Raw genomic sequence first — 20,471 nt, 5'->3', positions numbered from 1 at the left:
AAGAAGCCATCTTAGTCAACAACGAGCTTTGGCAACGTCAAAATAATTCTGCACGATACTGCAACATTTTCACAAAAACTAGCAAAAAAAGGTATGAATTGTGCAAATTAAATAAAAATAATAAACAAAAATTTTACGCTACAAAGCTTCCATGTTTCGATCTTCTTCTTCTTTTTGGCTCAACTACCGCTGTCGGTCAAGGCCTGCCTGTACCACTTACTTGTGGGCTTGGCTTTCAGTGACTTATTGATCCCCCCATATCAGGATAGTCAGTCCTAAGTATGGCGGCACGGTCCATTTGGGGCTTGAACCCATGACGGGCATGTTATTAAGTCGTACGAGTTGACGACTGTACTACGAGACCGGCCATATTTCGATCACCATAAGCCATTTTAATAACCGTTTATTTGCAGCTCTTTTCTTGCATTGAGTTAAATGTTTGATAACACCGTGTAGCGATGCTTTATTTCAGTACAACAGCCTTGATTCCTATTTCATTCGTAAAATGTTTCGATCGTTTACGCACCACTGCACCTTGTCGTTTATTGCAGTTCAATTTCACACCAGGAGCTTAGCTTCCCTACATATCCACCAGATTTTCAGACGCAGCTGATTGAGGAGAACTTATTTTATCGATAATCAGAGATTGCAGACGACAACACTACATTCTAAAACGTACCATTGATTGTCAACACTATAAAAATGGTGTAACCTCTCTTGTTCAAATGCTGATGCACAGCGCTGTCATCTGTCACACACCGCTTATCTGACGGCTGTCATAACATTGCAGCATCGCTTCGAAAACACGATGATTTGCACCGAAACTCCCAGCGTTCTTTAAAATCTGTGTCTTAAGATTTTGTAAAGTATTTCTGCTTATTTGTCATTGTACGAATGATTTCGCACATACTCAGTGCCTTCTTCACCCTTGAAACCCGGCTGTAGTTGTAAGGATTGCATCAGAACAATGGTGACGCTGCTATTTGGGAATCCAGTGTACCTTAACTGAAACAAACATTGGTGATAAGAATACGATGGCTTCCGAAATCAGTGCATCCTCATCAACGATAGGCAGCAATCCTGGCAGCGGGACAAGCAACCCTATGGAACAGGATCGACCCCAACCATGCACGGACGATACTTGCCAAGAAAAGTTTCACAAGGTGCTAACTGCTTTCCTGAACCGCGGATTTAAGATCAACAATGATGTGTATCTTGAAATGATAATCAGTCACCTGTCCGGCAAGTATTGCGATGGTAAGTGACGAGGAACTCTAATGTTACGAAACATGGGTATAGAAACTGCCAGTATTGATGAATGCTGTTCTTTGTTTGTTGCACTACTTCCAGACCATCGTAAATTTGTCAAGTCTACGGAAGTATTCCAGTGGCTAGAGAACATACTGCAGCAATGGGAAAGTGATCGTGCCCCATCAACAGATATTTCCGCCTTCACGCTCCAGCTGCTGGCGATGATCGTGGAGAACGAGTGGGATTTTGCACGCATTCAAAATGGAAGCCGGATGCTGGATCGTTTTCAGGAGTGTATTCAGCGTAATGGGAAGCTACAAAACCCATCCATCAAATTGGGCCACGTGCTGGTGCTGAAGGCAATCTCTCGCCATGCAATGGGCATGTCGTGGATCAAGCAATCCGGCTCTTGGCGGATTTGTTTGGACTACTACAATGGTTACCAGACGATCTACATAACGCGCGAGACGTCGCTGTTCATTTACGAGGTGCTGGAGCGCTTCTGTACGATGGGTGACTACGAAGAGGTGAAGGAAATCGTGCGCACCATCCTGTCTCCCCTGATTGACTGTGTTTGGAAGAGTCCGGAGCAGGACGATGCGGTCCTGGTGAATGATTATAACTCGCAAAAAATCATCTCTCCACTGCTAAACCTCATGCAAACGCTGTTTCGCAAAATCATCGAATCAAAACAACGCACCCGGGTCGCGTACTTCATTCTCTACACGTACAAATTCGAACGCAATCTCTGGAAGTTTACTGACACCATGCACGACCATACGTACCTTGCCAAAATCTGGCAAACCCACATCTTCGCCAACTGTGCCCGGTTGTGCACGATGGAAATCCCACCGGAGGACACGGTGGCAGTGGATCTGACCTTCGATCGGTACACCATAAACTTTCTAAACTACGTCAACTTTTCCATCCGACGGGGCAACGTGCAGAACGTGATGCTGATGGCCGAAACACACCATTCCTTGTGGCGCATTCTTGGCGATCGCGCTCCGGAAGAGGTTGTGCTGAAAAATCAGAGTATTCGTTTTGGCGACCAAATACTACTGCTGCAGCTCTTTCCGGTCGTTTACGAAATGCAGTGTTTCGCCACGAAAGATTTGCCGGATTATATCGAAAAGTTTTGCACACAGCTGTACGACATTGCGTGCGAGTTTACCATACGGTTGATTTACGCCTGTCGGGACATTTTTCAGGCGTACAATTTAAATGTGACCGAGTTGGCATGTAAATCAATTCAAGGAATTGTGACCACACACAAGCTACCCCGTCCGCGCGCTGTCATTGCGTTTCAAGCGTTCGTGTACTTGCTGAAGGAGTTCCTTCCCGATATGTGCTGCTCGGTCGAGGGAGAAAGAAGCGTCTTCGGCAAGGCGGATCTTATGCTAAGCAAACCTAATCTCCTGTCCGCAATCATCAATGGGTTGATGTCATTGATCGAAAACTTCAAAATCACCTGGAAAGAGTGCATCGAATCGACAGCGATTGTTAATTTCATGCTAAACTTGCTGGCAAACCCCAATCTTCCTCCGAGGGTGAGTACATTGTTACAATGTAAACAATATTTTGGTATTGTTATATACTTGTAGATGTTTTCGACTTCAGATGTCTAGTTTACCGCTTCTTATACGATGATAGGGTATTGAACTTTGTGGTCCAGAATTTGTGACACCAAATTAATCATTTTTACAGCTGGTCGTGCTTGCACTAAAGCTCACCCAAACCTCCATCGAGCACTTCCTGGCACCAAACCTTGCCCTGCTGATGGATAATATCTCTGGATCGGGACTGGAACATGTTGGCCACATAATCTATAAACGCCTGCACGATCTCAGCTGGGAGGCAAGGGATTCGGCGCTCGAGTTGCTCGCATCGATTGTCAGCATATCGGAAATCAGTAACACCATCGTTCGCAACAACAGTACTTAGGATTAGTCATGATTGAACCATATTAATGCGGTTATTTTCTTCACAGAATTTCCCGCTTTCCAAAAGCATATTCTCGATTGTGATATCATCCCGGTTGTAGAAGCTGCAGCAAAGAACGACACCGAAGCGTACGTCCGCGCTTCGGCCCTTCGCTGTCTGACGTTGATGGTCAAGATTCGGTTGCTGTGGGATCATTCGCTTTCCAAGCTTTCCTTAATGGTACGGCATACGGTGGAATGTTTCATGTGCCGGCAATAAAAATGCGATTTAAACCAATTTCAGAATCACCTGATCGACGTTATCGATAACGAAAGTGAAGGAGTGGTTCGTCGCGAAGCGGTCAATACGGTAAAGGAAATCTACGCCAATCATAAAATACAACCGCAATGTTTGGACAGTGTGTTTTCCGTGCTAGCGTATGCCGCCGCAAACGATCTGTACTGGGAGGTGAAGATTAATGCGCTTCAGTTTTGGCGCCTGGTTATGTGCCGGCAGTTTCAACATCAAGGGATGATTGACGGAACCTTCCCTGCGGTAACGTTCTCGAAGGAGCATAAAAAAATCGTTACACTCACCGATCGGGAAATTCAAACACGCCTAATGAAGGTACTTAATGAGCTGTCGCTGCGCGGATGCCTGGGAGTGCTGCTCGCCTGTCTCAAAGACGATTGTGATCTGGGAGTGGTCAAAGAAACAATTGCCATCATCGATAAACTGATGTCGCATTTGAACAAGTACAACTTTCTAGACTATTATCAAGTTGTTTTGCGGTCTGGATCTTCCGCAGCACATCCATCAAGCGCTAAAGGCGATTCTTCCGGCCTTTCCCCGGCAAATGCCAATGCGGTACAAGGAGCATCATCTACGAACAGCTCAAACTCGCAGCAAGCTTCACCTTTGGCAGGGCGATTGTCGGTTATCGATACGAACTACTCCGAGGTGAAACCTCCTGAGCGATCTTCGATAGAAGCGGGCGCTTTACAAAACCAGGCACAATTGGATTCGACAGCTGCCGCCGCAACCCAAAGTACCGGGGGGACTGGCACGATACCTCCTCGACAGCAGCGTAGAAACGATGCTGATTACAACAGCGGCAATGTGGCGTGCAGTTCGGCCAATGCCGACGAAATCATTGATTCTATTGTGAACCTCAACGATATGAACCTACTTTCAGTTACCTACAATCCTCACATGACGAACGTGGCGACTGCCTACGGGCGTCAAACGGGCAACGATTGCGGCTGTGACGAAACACTGCGACATGTGGACCTTTTCCGACAGTATGCTTCCGTCAGTGCGGAAGAGTTTTTGCGCTCCGTACAGTCGCTTGATCTATCCGCGATCGTGGCAAGTCGGCAGCGATGGCTGGAAAACACGGAAAGCTTCGGTTCACTTTTGGACGACGTATTGTTTTCGTACTACGCGGCCGAGGTTAACGATGCGGATTGTTACTGAAGGTACCTATGAACAGGGGTTTTTCTTTTTTGTATTATTTGTCGTAGTTTGTAATGTTGGTTAATGGATTACCCGCTGGATTCTTATCGTAGATAAGAAAAGAAAAATTAAAGGACAATACAAACATACTTTGTCGATTTTGAATGATGAATCATGGTTTAAATGGTGTACAAAGTAGTGATGACAAACTATACTTATAGAGCTGGTATCCATCGCATAAATATCTCATGCATTGCCTTTGTTATCACTTTTTTTCGGCGAACGTGAGATAACACACAAAGCCCCTCACTGATACCGTTTGCTATAAAGCTGTCCGATATTGGTTTGATTTATTTATTTATGATTTATTTTCTTATAATTAGCTAATTGGTTGTAGTTATCCTCTCTTGTGTTTTTATATAATCTTCTGCTGCTTGATACACAGTTCCTTTTTTTGCCTTCAGTTCTTCATCCTTGCACCGTTCTCACTCAGTTCTCACCTGGCTTCGATGTTTGTAATGTGCTACCCATTTTTTGGCGTTTTTTTTTTGCTAGATAAGGTGTACTTTCTGCTTCTATTAAAAAGAAAAAAAACGGGCAAATTACAAATGTTCCGGGATTCGATGATTTTTATATGCACAGATCGATAACGATAAAAAAAAAAATGATTTCAGTTGCCAGTAAACCGAAACGCAGCCAACATTGCACCGCACACAAACGAAAACATTATGCAAAGACACGTGCCATCTATTGTGTGGCTTGTTCCCTTTGTCCAGAAGTAGAAAAGCAGTTCTTGTTTTACAAGAGTTTAACCCTGCATGTATCATCTCTTTCACAAACCCTTTTTCTTTCAGCATATTATCGCTCTTCCTAAAACAAAAATCGTAATAGCATCGTATTGAGTGAATTGAACCGTCCTTCCCGCCATTGATGTTCGGAGCGGCGTAGAAACAGCGCTTGCGCGATTGTTTCAAATAAACTTGTACAAATAGTTTCTACAGTAGTTTTGATAATACCCACCATCTAGTGTCATTACGGGTCAACTTTTGGCTTCGAGGTGCTTTGGGGCATCGGCATAGGTGAACTTAAGGCGAAACGCTTCGGCCACCAGCACTCCGATATGCGAATCCATCCAGTTGTGGGTGGGCAGATTTTGCAGCAACAGCATCAAACCCTGGACGGAAGAAAGATTGGATATGGTTTATCGTGCTTATCCCCACCCACAGTGTACCAATGCAACTGACCTGGAAATCTTTTTCCTGCAGCAACTGTTCCCGCCAGTGCAGCAAAAATGCGGCGCACACGTACAGTTGAAACACGGCGAAACCGTCCGACTCGGCCAAATAGGTGTCCCACAGCCGGATAGTGCAGTAGAGTGGCAGTTCACGTGTTAGGAGATTGTTCATCCATCGGAACGAAAACTGCAGATAGTCAACACCGTGCATCTGCAGATGTCTGTGCAGCGTTCCTGGGGGGGGGCAAAGCAATGTTATACAGGACAGGTTAGAACCCCGACGACTCATAATCGAAGAGACTTCGTACCATCGATTCGCTGAATCAGTTCCTTCAGCTGATTGACCTTTGCCTGTATCCCGAGCTGTGCAAAAATGTAATTATCCTGGATGCAATCGAGAAATTTGGACAAACACCAAAATGAATCAGATTCGATAATGTCCCGCTGCTCAATGCTGAGGTCACTCAGTTGGCACTGCTCCAAATCTTTATCTAAAGGAAGAACAAACCAACAGAAAAAACATTCATTACTGTTATTGTCACACTAAGCACAGCATCGTCGATCGTACCCGGTCCGACAGCTTCCTGTAGAAAAACGATGAAAAATGGTGTTACGAGATCGTTGATACCCTGCACGTACCCCGAAGCGGGGTGTCGGATGGCCCAGATGAACAGTATTCGCTCAAACATCTCCTGTACGAGCTTCTGCTGAAACAGCGCCACGTGTGGATTCATTCGGGGAACATCGATATGGATTTGGCGGTAGGTGTCCTGCTGACTTTCATCGCGACTGTCCGCATCAAAGTACTGCTGCACCAGCTTTCGGTAGTCGACACGCTTCCGCTCCAGCACCGTTTGACGGCGCTCTAAGCTGGTGGGAAGGTAACCCGAAAGCAGTCGCCAGGTAACTGCTCGCATTTTGCGTGGCACGCCCGACCAACTGAGTTCCTTTAGCGCGATCAGATTCAGTAGCGGTGCCTCGAGGATGTTACTAAACTTTTCGTACTTTGATTCACACTCCACATCCTTCGACGCCACATTTGAGGATAGTTTTAATAATTGTGGACGTCCAGGATACGCATGAAACCGTTGTCGAAGTCTGAAATTCAAATAAGGCAGGTATTAGAAGCAAGTTCGATAATGTGCCACCTACCCTAATCACGGTCATTTACCGTTGATCGTGCGCGTATCCCACTCCATCGTTGGACGATTGCTGCTGCTGCTGCTGTTGTTGTTGGTGTTGCTGATGCTGTTGCTGCTGGGACTGGGATTGGATATCTAAGCTTTCTATTCTCAACTCTGCCTCCACGTGCGCATCGCCACCGCCGCTCTGCTGTTGCTCAATCGGATTCGTAGCGGGGCCAGTCGATAATTCCTGTGTGTCCAGGTGGACGGAGGTTTGGGGTTTAGATACACTGCCGCCAGTACCGCTCTTGTGGGTTTTAATCACATTCAGTGCCGCTGTCTGTGAAGCTCGTTTTGATATGCGCGTATCCACTACACCGGAAATAATGCAGAATTCATCGTCGCCGAGGTCCCACGCATCGCTAACGGAGTCCTGATAATCCTGGAACGACGAACTGCCACCCGATGAGCCAGCTCCGATAGTCCGCCCGCTCCCTATACGATTGGTGACCGTGGTAGGTCGACCGGGTATGGTACGGCTGTTGTTGCGCCAAAAGGAAGAGGAAGTCGTACCATCGGCCGAAGTAGTAGTACCACCGGCAGTACTAGCAGTACTGGCGCTACCGCTACTCATGTCCACCCAAGGACTGTTCGATGGTGAGGATCGATGGTGAACACCGGAACACGGACGACGTTGCTGTGCTGCTGCACGATTAGCCACAAAAGTTGATGTGGGAAAAGCTCAGTCAAATGGTTGTGTGGCACAGTAAAAGATAGCCACCTTGGTAAGACGGATCCAAATAGAAGGGCATACAAATGTTTCGTTTCACTTTTCTCCGATGAACACTATCCGCGATATCCGCGATGGTACGAGGTGAAGGCAGCGACCTGTGATGATATTTAATTAGACGACGTACACGGTGACAGCACACCGCTATGCTACAGCATGCCTACTCCATCTATTGTCACCCGCAAGGGGCTGGGTCATTGTCGCACGATGCTGGCGGAGGGCGGATGGTAGCAGGTTTAGGTAGTTATCTTGTCCGAAGGGTAACCAATTTTTCAGCTCGATTGCTACGGGACGAACGGCAAACGGTGGTCTTTTGCAGGGGGTAGTCACGAGATCACACACGTACTTTAGTTCCGAACGATTGTGCTGTTTGTTTCAAGAGAAGCAATGAAATTAAAGCGAATAACATCTACACAAAATCACTGCCCTGCTACGACCATTGTTTCGGCAAATTGTTTCAAACGAAACAGTGTTTTCTGCTTTCCTTTTTTCTATTTTGGCATTCCATCGTCATTTGACAGTTGGCCATTGTGTTGCGTTTATATCACCGTGTTGGACATACGCGACCATTCGCGGTGCACGTATTTTGGAGAGGAGTTTCCCACGACTACAGCTCAAATGAACCCCAGGAATGCCAGTTCATATGTTTTCAAGTGTATTTTCATATCATTTGTTTTACTGCATCGAAATAGCAAAGCGTCCAAACATTTGCTCTACTTAGTCTCTTTCTCAACAAGTGATGCGCTTAATTACAGTTTATATTTTATTGAAATTTTTTTTGGGTGATTCTTTAATAAACTAACAACTCAATGTAGTTTTGAAATTAAAATGATACAGATTGATACCAAATAAGCGTTCGTTGATTTACGCCAAGATTTGCTAATGCACATTTTCTTCTAATCCCTGCGTTTTTTACGATCCTTATCACGGCTACTGCTACCGCTACCACTTGCGCCAGCAAAAGAATCTTCTTTCCTTTTAGGCGCTTTCTTGGCCATCGACAAGAATTGGTCCAAACCAAAGGGATCCTCTTCCTTTTCGAACTGTACCGGCCCTTGCCGTACATTCTGTGCACTGCGGTCCGTTCCGCTGAACTCCTTATCGGGAACGAATCTGTTGGTGTTGACGATCTTGTCCAGATCTGCGCCGTATGCGTCGTTGTCGATTGATTTGCTCGGCCGGTACAAATGTTGTCCCAGGGTGCCCGAGTCACGCCACGGCTTGTCGTAAACGTTGTATGCTTCATCGTCCCCGTACCCAGAGTCCATACCCTTTGAGGTATTGAATAGACGCTGGTCGAACTGTGATTCACCTGCCAGGTTAGTTTTGGCTGGCATTCCCAGTGCAATCTGTTCCGAAATGTCACGCTCCCTCTCACGCTGTAGCTTCGACCGCTTCTCCGGGGCAGCTCTTGCAAGGTTACGATCGCGGGCTCGCTCGCGGTGTCTTTCCGCACGTATCTCATCGCGCTCGCGCAAATCGGTCGTACCCGAGCCCCCGGCAAGACTTTCGCCAGCTGCATCCGGATGACGTATTCCCGCCCGCTCGTCACGCGCACGCTGAGCCATTTGGCGAAGCATGTCTTCCTTCTTTTCCTTTTCTTTTTGGGCCAATTTCTTTTCCAGCTGTGCACGAGCCTCCACGGCCTCGCGTGCCTTACGATCGGCGATGTACAGTGCTTCGGCCATCTTGGCGAACTTTTCGTTTATATGCACCTGCTGTAAACCCCGGCCATCGGCAGCAAGACGCTTGTCTAGCGGAATAGTGTAACCCTTTGCGTTTTTCCAGTTCGAAATGCAAGGCGGTACTTTCCATTCCTTCTGCTCCTTTACCGTGACTTTTCTCGTGGGAGAGTGCAGTACTGGCGCAGGAGGAGAAGGCGGCCCGCGGGGGATCTTTTTGTTGATGCGGAAACGGGGCGGTTCCATCGGATCCACTTGTGCTTCCACCATACGAATGATGCGCTGTTTCGCGCCGGAATTGAACGCATCGCCCTGCTGGGACGGCGTGTAGCGGATGTACTGTGCGGGCGCTTGCTTTTCGGCGGCTCTCACCGGCATAGCCGATACGATCTTCTGGTTTGTCAGCTTTTCCAACGCTTTGCGAGTGTTTTCCGTTATTTCGTTAATCGTCTCTTGGTCAGGCATTTGCAGTTCTTCCGAGTCCTCGGCCAGCACTTCCGCTGGAAGCAGTTGGTTGATGTTGGAATACACAATTTTGTCCTTCGAGTGGCCCTGGCGAGCAATGGCATCGTACTTCACCTTCCCTGTTTGGTCTAGCTGTACCGCCAGCGCGTTCGATTTCTTGGACGCATTTCCGGGAGCACCCATACCTGTCACCAAAGGAACGATAGTGGATGTAAATAAACCGATGCATCTTCACCAACATTCGCTCTACTCTCTTACCCAAAGGATACTGGGCCACATGAATTTCCGGAAAAGCACCTCCATCGCCAAAATCTGCATCAGTTCTAGGGATCCATCCTTTGCGCTGTCCGTACGGAGGGGCTGCAACCTTGGCGCTTACCAATGCGCCCATCGATGGTGTCTTCATCTTGCGCTCATCATCTCGATCCCAAACGGGATTGGATGGCGCGGGCAAAACAGTGGACAGTGACATCCTTCCGACCCTATCCTTTCCACATACAACCCGCAAAAGTACAGCACAAAGCAATACAGGACTGAAGAGAAACGAAATTATCCCACACTATTTTCTTTTCACTTCTCTTCGCTTATACGACGCTGGACCTTTCTTCTGTTGATGAGAAAAAGAAAATGTCGCCTTGACAGCTGAGGCTGCAAATGACGTTGTTGACACTGACAACTTTGAGTCTCGCTATACTGTTGGGTTCAATTCTCGATAGTTTTATTTTCACCAAATTCCAAAAAAATAGAGAAATTCTTTTACAATTAAGTACGTTTATCGTGGAAATAAAACAGTTAAAATATTCTCTTCCACTTTGTCATCGTCAGGGCTGCAAGTCGCGAACGTTTGACGAATGTTGGTTTCATGAGTTGTCATTGCGATTTCTTGCGTGATTCCGGGTATTCGACTGTCGTGCAGCGTCGTCCACTTTGCCACTGTTTCCTTCTTCTGAACGTTTTGTATGCGATTGGCGATTGGTGCGGATTAGGTCAGATTTGATGCTGACAAAACGTTTTCCCAGCGCTTTATCGACGTTATCCATTGTGTGCTGGTTCGCAACATCTAACGCTGGTCGCTTTGCAGAAAACTGCTTTGAGCTGCGGAAAGTAACACTGCCGGAAAAGGCGTAATCGGGAGGGCATCACATCCTGGAAGATTCCACCACCAAGTCCTAAGGGCACGAACGCTTTACCACCGAATGGCGAATGTTGAAAGTAAGTTTTGGTAAACGATTTACGACCCACTAACATCGGGACTGTTGTCGAATTGAGTGTTTGGGACGCTCCTGCAATATTGATTGTATCGGAAATTCCCTCTTGTGTTAATCCCCGCAATACTTGATTCGGGGCTGGTTTTGATTGTTTGCATTCAATGTTTTCATGCGATATCTATCATTGCACCTCATTTTTACTTCGCACAGGAGACGACAACATGTTGAATGAAGAGCAAGAATCGTCCCAATCCAACAGCAGCAATGGTTCAAGCAGTGTGGTGCAACCATCCAGCTTCCAGCTGAAATCAAGCGTCCTTAGACAGTCTACCTTTGGCGGATCTGCGTTCCTTGGGGGAGGTGGTTCTTCATCGAGCAACAGCATATCGTCCTCGCCATCCCTAGCCGGCTTTGTCGGCGGTAATGCTGGCTTGGCAAACAGCTTCAACCTGAAACCAAGCGTGCTGAAACCATCACAGCTATCGTTTGGCGGAATCGGAAGCATCAAAGAAGGTAACGGTGCGGCTGCAGATAAGAATGGTAATGATGCCGTCGCACCGGCCCCTACAAATCCCTTCCTGAAGACGCAGTTCAGCGAGGATGAACCATCGGATGCGGATGCAAAGGGTGGCTCGGCGGAAAGTAGCAAATCGGCAACGGACAAGGATGGCGACAACAGTACGAACAGCAACAATATCGATCCTTTGGCAAAGCTGAAAAGTGCCTCCCTGCCGAAGTCGAACCTATTCGCGAATGTGAAAAAATCGACGCTGAGCGAAGCGTCGTGCGGATTTGTGTTTGGCCAAAATGTCCACGAACGTGTGACGGGTGAAAATCTTAGCAACGCCAGTGCCAACACTCTTCCAACCACTGGCTTTTCATTCGCCACAAGCGTAGCGGCAACAGCGGGCGAAAGTGGTACGGGTGGAGCGGGGGGCAATACAGCGAACACAGCTTCGTCGAACGCTTCCGGCACCGCAACCGGCAAGGATGGGTCCGACTCTTCGGATGGCAGCAGCCGGGAGCCAAAGGATCGCGAAAGTCTGGAGGAAGCTGCCCGCCGCTATGAGGAAAGCCGAGGAGCACTGAAACGCAAGTACGAAGAGGTCGAGACCATCACTGGCGAAGAGGACGAACGGAACGTGGTCGAAATTAATTGCAAGCTGTTTGCGTTCGCCAAGTCGAACTGGGAGGAGCGTGGTCACGGCACGCTGCGACTTAATGATAAAGACAACAATGAATCTCGCGTTGTATTTCGGCAGTCCGGTAATCTTCGTGTATTGATCAACACTAAGGTAAGAAACACAAAAAGCACCACACTTTGTGGCGTGGCTGTGATAAGAAGAAAAGGTTTCCTTTGTATTTATTTGATAAAAACTCCTGTTCAGAGCATGTTTTAAAATAATGGAATTATTATTATTTTCTTTCTTCAATGCTAACTATCTGCCTGTTATCTTTTTTATCGCCTTACAGGTATGGGCCGGAATGGTCGCACAACAACCGAGTCAAAAAAGTCTGCGTCTTACAGCTATTGACAGCACTGGACAGATAAAGGTGTTTCTAGTGATGGTAAATGTTTAGAGATGAATCGTTTCCTAAATGACCGCTTATTAAACTTATGATCCTTGCAATCTCGTTTCCGGTACAGTCCCGTCCAGAAGTGATTACGAAGCTCCATAAAGAGCTTTCGAAGCGCATTGAAACGGCGAAGCAAACGGCCGAGCAGGAGGCAGCAAAGGAAAATAAGGATGATAATAAGCCCGCGGTCCCTATTGCTCCATCCTGCTTAGATGACGCTGGATCAGACGACGGTTCCTCCATACCCGTACCGGCGGACACCGAACATTTACTATCGAACGCAGATGATGCTGATGAGCCTAGTTCAAAGAAACGAGCCAGCATAACGTCACCACCGTCCTCCTAAAGGGCACGTCGCATCCCGCAGTACTACCTTTTGCGCATTCTGACCTCCATGCACCTATTCCCTTTGTTGTTTTTTCTCCCCTCTTTTCTCTAAAGTATCTTTCACCGATTTACTATTGCTAAGATGATATGATAAATTCTACGGTTCCTTGAATGCAATCTATGTTTTCAGTCTAAACTCCACCATTTTGGCAAAATTCGCGCCCGTAGTTTTAATACACAGTAACAGGAAGTTGAAATGAAATGTTAGAACGAAGGCAAGCACGACGGCACAGGTTAAGGCAAGTGAGCAAATTCGACAGATAATAATGAAATGAAATTGAATTAATAAGACATGGGAGTGAACAGTAAATGAAAAGCAATGAACTGTTTTACGCTTGCAATCGTGTGTTTCAATCAATTCGCTGACAACAAGATGTGTCCTGAAGGGGAAGAATATTAATCCATTGTGAAAATGTAGACGATGTGTGCGTGTGTGTGTGTGGTATTGGTAGAGCCAATTTGGTGGGAGACAGATCGCACTTTAAGCTACGATACGCACGAAAACAAAATACAACTCCTGCTCTACAACTAAGCTCAGTTTAACGTGTACAGTTTGGTGGAGATGATGTTGGTAGTTTATTCACAATTCGTTGCAGGGTATCTGTTCTACAACTTTTCTTTACCTAACATCGTTAGCTCTGGAGCAGTAACCAACGGGAACCAAATGCATATGTTCAGTTTAATAACATCCATCGCTAGAGCCGAACAGTCTCTGAGAATATCTGAACTGAAGGATTTAGTTGTTGGTGCATTTGATTGAACGACGACACAATGATGTAATGGCCACGTCTTAAACAAAACACCTCTATCAGTCCCCGCAATATCCGTTAAACACGCGAGGAAAGCGCTTAAAATCATTCATCATTCATGGCGCTTACTTCTATGGCCCTATTATTTGTACAGTCTCGAGCGACGAAGTCGTCATTTGCAAGATCATAAGAATAATAAAATAGTTCTCGACGTGGCAAGGAGAAATTGCGGCTGTACACTTACAATAACAGATTTTCGATCACTTCGGAAATAATCGCTTTTGTTTTATCAACTCAATGATTAGAGGGATGTATTTTTTTCTTCATCTTGGAAAACTTTTCTTTTTCAGTTCAACAAAACCTGCTCTGTTGTACTACCGATTCCGTTTTCGTAGACCACCGTTAAGTGTTGCATTAGGTCAATTTTTTTTTTCAAATGCAGAGTAAATTAAGTAAGTGGAATGTACTGATTTGTAAAGGCAACCTCTGGATACAGAATTAAAGAATAGAATCACAACACGAACGCACTCAAAAGAGAATCGTGTCGTAAGAATCGTAATAAATCACTTGATGGTCAAGTTTTAGTGCAAGAAATGAACGAATTGGGTACTAGTGTGTTGTTTTCTTTTTTTCAATAAGAATAAATAGTAAGTTATAAGCACAATCGGCCATGATGATGTTAGGAACATTTCTTTCTCTAAGGTCGTAACATAGAGACGAGCTTTCACTGTAGGATCGTTATATGATCAGTGAGCAGGTTATTTATTCATTGCTACATTGTGCCACACGATGAACAAACGACCTACACCACCCATTTCCCAGTAATGTCCACAAGCAGGCATTCTAGCATCGAAAGTATATTCTACGTTTATTGTCGTACACGAGCAAACACACAATGGTTAAATATTTATTTGGCTCGTTTTTATGCTTAGAGCGACACAGAAATGGACATAAACTTAACACTTACTAAGAGAAGTTCTGACAGACAAATATGGCAAGAGTGGAGTGTTGTGAGTCGAATTGCGCGCCAAACAGGTCATTAGGAAAATTCGAATGAAAAAGCACATTGTACTACGAAATGCAAACGTGCGCCAAACCACGCACGATCTGCGAGCAGCAGGGTTGTGCAAGCGAAACGACGAAGCACGTTGCTAGCCGGCGTTGTTAATGCGCGGAGGATCTACAGGCCCTTGTTGTAGTATACGACATCCAGCTCGGGACGCTCCTTGCGCAGTTTCGTGCGCAGTTCCTCCTCAATGCTGTCGACGCTAATGGAAGCCTTTTGGCTGAACAGCGCACAGCAGAGTGGCGTGGCAAACGTAAGACACAACCCACAGAAGAGCGTCTGGATCGGAGCATTGGCCCACGGGAAGCGGCGTAAGAAGCCACGCTTTTCCAACGTATTCATCAGCACCGGCGTGAACACTGGAGAGAACAAGTTGAATAAATTGCGTGATTAGCGCACAGTAAGGTTCATCGAAATGGTCATGTTTTACCCATGCCAGGCATTGCCATCAAGATGCGGCTGAACGTGACGGCCGATATTCCTTCCTTGGCTGCTCGAACCGATTGACCCAGTTCCTTGCCATCCTTATCCAGCAGCGTTACACCGTTTTTGATTTCCCTTGAAAAGACAAAACATCACGAAATTAAAGCATGTGGATCCCCTATGGCTGGGGGTATCAGCGGTTTCGCATATGGCGAACGCATGTTGAAACGGGGTTTGAGTATGGTCCTCCTTCGGTTCATAAATAACTTTTTGCCTAAGGAGGAACAAGGGTTTCCAATGTCAAGGCACATTGTCACCACCACCGCCACCTCCACCACCACAGCTCAGATTTGCAGTTCCTTTTTACCATGCGAGGGTACTACGACACACGAGATTCGCGTCATTAGTGATTCTATTTTTGAATTCCCTTTCCCCATAGCATGCAGTCGTCACCAAACTTGATCGTCAAGACGAGTTTGGGATGAAGGGAGTTTGGAGCAGAAGCCAAACGAAGCTCCAAATGTTGTGTGTGCTCAGCGTTTTTTTCCCTCCCCTTTCCACCCTATCGTCTTTATGCAACGTTAGCAGCTTTAGCTATACTTACTGTATGCGCATCAGCGGAATGTTAATGCAATTGGCTGCGGCAACAGCGGCAAGCGGCACCAGGCGTCCAACGAGCGGCGGAGCATTCTAATGTGAAAAGGTGGAGAATGAGAGAAGTTCAGATTAGAATTCTTTCGCGCTCAACAGATGCCAAGCCGAGCACATGCCAAGCTGGGCAAATGCCAAGATTTTGCCGGGGATTCCCCCGGATGATGCTGCAGCAAGCAATACATTACATACCCGAACGAGACGGTTAAGCGAAAGTGCAGTCACCAGGGCGCCACCTGTTGCCATGCAGTACGAGGTCAGCAGCTGCTCCTGGCTGATGGGTGACGCACCGGAGCGGTTCGTGTAGTTGACCACGGCATTGAACGATTGGTTGAACCACTGCCAGAAGATGACGGCGGGTGTCGACTTGTAGAACGTCATCATGCATCCAGTGATGGTCATGTTCATCGGCACCTGAGCCGACATACGACCGACGAGCAGCATCTTTTCGCCGGTGTCCGGATGGAATGCACTGTCGTACAGATATTTGGCGCTCCATAGCTCATCGACACTGCTCACATCTGGGACGGGTTTGCCGGCGCTAGCGGAACGATACAATCGAAAGCAAAGCAAAACGCACGTATTAGGGGCATAGAAACAGAGGGCACGCACTCTTCGATCCTGAATTTTTCAGCAGGTCAGGTCAGATGGGTTAGGTCTCGTTTACCGATAGTCGCGCACGATTCGGGCAGCCCGGTCAAGCTGCTCCTCGGTGGCAAATACGTTCAGCGGATTGGTCACGATAAGGAAATGCTTGGCACGATTAAGGTAGGTACTCTGGTCATAGCGCGGCTCGTCTAGGTTAACGCGAGGTAGTTCGATTGCCATGGCAACTGGTGACAAGTCTCAGGTCAATTGATTATGTAAGCTCGATGTGGGCGAGTGAGGGTGGGTGAGTAGGTGATGGGCCTGGTTGGTTCCAGTAGGCTGCACTACGGTACTTGCTGCCGGTACGCGATGAGGTCCGAACCGGGGACACGAATTTCGATTGTACCTATCAAGACGGATCTCGTTGAGCAACTGACGGAGTTTCGGCGCGGTCAAAGTTGTCGCTGGACGAACCGTGCTCTTCACTAACATTCACTGATAAGCGCGAGTGTAACGGGGGCCAAGTGCGGTGTATTCAATAGCACGCACACGACCATATCTCATGAAGCCACATTAAATTAGCATTCCGAACACAAGCGGACCCGGTTACTGTGGACAGGAAAGCCGTTCTACGTAGGGGTGGGAATGGACAAGATGGACAGCTTCTGATTTCGTGCCCGGATAGTCTAGTAACAATTGTTTTTGCTATCAGTAGACGACAAGCCCAGGTTGTGTTGTTTTTTTTTAATTTAGAGTTTGACAGATTATTTGGGGATTGAAGATTTGGAAAAAAAATATAAATAAGGATAAATAAGGATAATTTGTGTTTTACAAAACCCTTGAATGAAGAAAAATATTATTATTATTAGATAATAAAATAACATCAAGTGGTTTTCAGTTAGATAAAATATTTTGCAAGGAAGAAAAAAATGCAAGCAACCATTTCGAAACTTTGTAAAGCCACGGCCAAATGAACCATAATCAAACTTTTGACAGCAGCAAAATGCGTGGCGAACAACCACACGGTGAACGTAGTTAGGCCCGTGTCTGTGCTCCATCGGATGCGATTTTATCGGAAGGCCTGTCAAAATTTTATATGGGATTTGACAGATAACGTCGGACGTGCGATTTCGTCGTACGACGGAATCAAAAATTTTTGATTTCGTCGGACGCCGCATCCGATTTTATCTGTCAAACTAAATGTGTGGTGTTTTGTAGGGACAATCTCAACTTAATTTTTTATATTCGTTATATTATTAAAATCATCCAAATAATCGCAATATTATACGAAAAAGCGTTTGACAGCACGTGCGATAAAATCGCATGCGATGGAGCACAGACACGGGCCTTAGTTGGCTGGCTAGCACATTTCACACCCTGCGCACCCCGTATTGAAGCAAAACGATTCCCTCACTGGTTTGTCTCACTCCATTCATTTTGAGGCCCAGTATTTTTTCCACCCACGGGGTTTATAACTTGTTTGGTACAATAATTTGTAAACTTCTTCTTCTTTGGCACAACAACCGCTGCCGGTCAAGGTCTACAAGGTGTAGGTAGTGGGTACATACTAGTGAAGTGGGCTTGGCATTCAGTGACTTATTACCATAGCAGGATAGTCAGTCCTACGTATAGACACGATCTATTCGGGACTTGAACCCATGACGGGCATGTTGTTACGTTGTACGAGTTGACGACTGTACTAGTGATGAGTAAAGTTGGCAAAAATCCGGAGTCGACTCCGATCCGACTCCGATAAATTCGGAATCGACTCCGGAAGGTAGGTCCGCGCTGCAATATCCGGAGTCGTTCGGAATCATCCGGAGCCGTACGGAGTCGCCCGGAGTCGCCCGGAGTCGCCCGGAGTCGCCCGGAGTCGCCCAGAGTCGGAGTCATCCGGAGTCGTTCGGAGTCGTTCGGAGTCGTTCGGAGTCGTTCGGAGTCGTCGGAGTCGTCCGGAGTCGCCCGGAGTCGGAGTCGTCCGGAGTCGTTCGGAGTCGTTCGGAGTCGCTCGGAGTCGTCCGGAGTCGTTCAGAGTCATTCGGAGTCGGAGTCGTTCGGAGTCGGAGTCGACGACTCCGAACGACTCCGATCGACTCCGACTTCGGGCGGATCTAGTGGTTCCATTTTGACGGAGTCGGAATCGAACTAACAATAGTCGGAGTCGGATCGGAGTCGTGGGTGCGCTCCATACAGCACATCACTAGACTGTACCACCAGACCGGCCCCAAAATTTGCAAACTACAAACTTTTAAACTAAAAAAGTGATTGAAAGATAAGAGTAGTGATGTGCTCTCGGAATTGCACCCACGTCTCAAAACTGCTTACAAATTTTGTTACTCAGGTTTCGAATTAAGGAGCGCACCGGCAGCAATCGAACAAGACATTCGACTCTAACAAACGTATATAACGTATATGGAGGTGCAGTGGTCAAATATGTCGAACAAACAAGACTCGAACCTGTCAAATATTTCATTTTTCATGTTCCATTGGTTAAACCAACCATCGGCAAAGTACGGCTCTTAGATTTCTGGATGATGGTTCTTAACATTTCATATATGTTTTTAGAACTTTCACACTTTTTTGTTTTTGCGTTATCTAAATGGCTCTTTCGGTCTCGTGGTACAGTAGTCAACTCGCACGACTTAACAACATGCCCGTCATGGGTTTAAGCCCCGAATGGACCTTGCCGCCATACGTAGCTCTGACTATCCTGCTATGGGGGGTAATTCATAAGTTACTGAAAGCCAAGCCCACAAGTGGGTACAGGCAGGCCTTGACCGACATCGGTTGTTGAGCCAAAGAAGAAAGTGGTCGTTAAGTGGATTTGTGGCATTTGTAACGACCACTAAACGGGTTTTAAACGGCTCAAGCTCTCAACCTAAAAGGAATGTAAAAGGACGGCAAACGATTAATGCATTCTAAAATTAGCAAAAAAAAAAACTGGTGGCGCCATCTGTTAGTGGGATAGCCACACAGCGGAGTTTTCTCCGCTTTGAGAGCTTTCTCCTTCCCTCTGTACTGTTGTATGGTTTCGCATGGTAGTTATGCATCGCTAGAACTAGAAAGGTGATACGATTGTTTAAATACCAAAATTCAATACTAACCACAAACTCTGAAGCAAGTGAGATTTGAGTAACGGTCGTTAGTGTGAGTACACGACCATTCATGTAGATTTTTGCTCGGAAAATTAGAAGGGTTTAAACGCCATGATTAGATGAAGCTAGGCAAAACACAAGGCAAGAAAAGGACAGCAACATAATGATGAGCTATTAAACGCCATCTATTGAGCAAACCAGTAAGCTATGGAGCTTTCGTTTTTTTTTCTAGTGATTTGTGATTTTCCAGTCGTTTAAGTTTAATCTGTGGCGCTTGGGACCATACTTAAACGAGTCGTCTGTGAATGTGTGCGTCTTCTTTGAGCGAGCTCTACAGCTTGGAGCTGTTCGTCACAGCGTGCTGTCTCACTTGCACTACAGCATCGAACCATCACCAATACAGTGCAACGCTTTGCCGCGTATGGTTGTGCGCGGTTTGTTCTAACTTCCGCACGCTGACGTTGTGCGTTGGTGCGCATTTCGTTGTGTGTCTCGTGCGCCGGTGTGCTTTGGTGAAGTGTGAAGTGCACAAACAGTGTGCACAGACGCACATGCAGTCCTTGCATTGACAGGTAAGAGTGTATCAATTCACAGGTATGATTTTGCTGGACCGAGGCATCGCAGATTGTTGGCAAGTTTTCCGAAGCCTTAATGGCACTTCGCAATATTATGTCATGTTTGTGAAATAAAGGTTTTAAATGTGTTTTGAAAGTTTAGATTATGTTTCAAACAAGTGTTTAATTTAACCATTAATGACCGTGTTTGTGCTTGCTTCTAGAATACAGGCGGTCCCCGAGATACA

General features: G+C 46.5%; 5 protein-coding genes across 6 annotated transcripts; 2 read left to right on the top strand and 3 right to left on the bottom strand.

Moving 5' to 3' along the window:
- The first annotated feature begins 758 nt into the window (after positions 1-758).
- On the top strand, positions 759-4,794 carry LOC120952114 (uncharacterized). Its single transcript, XM_040371259.2, has 5 exons — positions 759-1,257; positions 1,351-2,801; positions 2,959-3,163; positions 3,242-3,414; positions 3,478-4,794. The coding sequence occupies exons 1-5, from the start codon at positions 1,035-1,037 to the stop codon at positions 4,648-4,650; spliced, it is 3,225 nt and encodes a 1,074-aa protein (XP_040227193.2). The 5' UTR covers positions 759-1,034; the 3' UTR covers positions 4,651-4,794.
- Positions 4,795-4,942: 148 nt separating this feature from the next.
- LOC120952116 (TBC1 domain family member 22B) lies at positions 4,943-8,287 on the bottom strand. Of its 2 annotated transcripts, XM_040371261.2 has the most exons (6): positions 7,035-8,287; positions 6,432-6,961; positions 6,172-6,354; positions 5,874-6,097; positions 5,650-5,803; positions 4,943-5,499 (listed from the first exon to the last, which is right to left on the bottom strand). In XM_040371261.2, the coding sequence occupies exons 1-5, from the start codon at positions 7,619-7,621 to the stop codon at positions 5,669-5,671; spliced, it is 1,659 nt and encodes a 552-aa protein (XP_040227195.2). In that variant the 5' UTR covers positions 7,622-8,287; the 3' UTR covers positions 4,943-5,499; positions 5,650-5,668. The 2 variants fall into 2 exon arrangements, with proteins under 2 accessions (XP_040227195.2, XP_040227194.2); XM_040371260.2 differs by having other exon boundaries at positions 4,943-5,803.
- Positions 8,288-8,517: 230 nt separating this feature from the next.
- On the bottom strand, positions 8,518-10,555 carry LOC120952117 (puff-specific protein Bx42). Its single transcript, XM_040371262.2, has 2 exons — positions 10,183-10,555; positions 8,518-10,109 (listed from the first exon to the last, which is right to left on the bottom strand). Exons 1-2 carry the CDS (start codon positions 10,394-10,396, stop codon positions 8,674-8,676), a joined length of 1,650 nt encoding a protein of 549 aa, XP_040227196.2. The 5' UTR covers positions 10,397-10,555; the 3' UTR covers positions 8,518-8,673.
- Positions 10,556-10,737: 182 nt separating this feature from the next.
- Positions 10,738-14,444, top strand: LOC120952118 (ran-binding protein 3). The gene is made up of 4 exons (XM_040371263.2): positions 10,738-11,136; positions 11,343-12,427; positions 12,606-12,701; positions 12,781-14,444. Exons 1-4 carry the CDS (start codon positions 11,121-11,123, stop codon positions 13,054-13,056), a joined length of 1,473 nt encoding a protein of 490 aa, XP_040227197.2. The 5' UTR covers positions 10,738-11,120; the 3' UTR covers positions 13,057-14,444.
- Positions 14,445-14,687: 243 nt separating this feature from the next.
- On the bottom strand, positions 14,688-17,302 carry LOC120952119 (sideroflexin-1-3). The gene is made up of 5 exons (XM_040371265.2): positions 16,654-17,302; positions 16,179-16,527; positions 15,940-16,025; positions 15,343-15,470; positions 14,688-15,271 (listed from the first exon to the last, which is right to left on the bottom strand). The coding sequence occupies exons 1-5, from the start codon at positions 16,812-16,814 to the stop codon at positions 15,027-15,029; spliced, it is 969 nt and encodes a 322-aa protein (XP_040227199.1). The 5' UTR covers positions 16,815-17,302; the 3' UTR covers positions 14,688-15,026.
- Positions 17,303-20,471: the final 3,169 nt, after the last annotated feature.

This window comes from Anopheles coluzzii, chromosome 2, assembly GCF_943734685.1.
Source record: "Anopheles coluzzii chromosome 2, AcolN3, whole genome shotgun sequence".
NCBI classification, from domain to species: domain Eukaryota; kingdom Metazoa; phylum Arthropoda; class Insecta; order Diptera; family Culicidae; genus Anopheles; species Anopheles coluzzii.
This window is presented reverse-complemented; position numbering and strand designations above follow the sequence as displayed.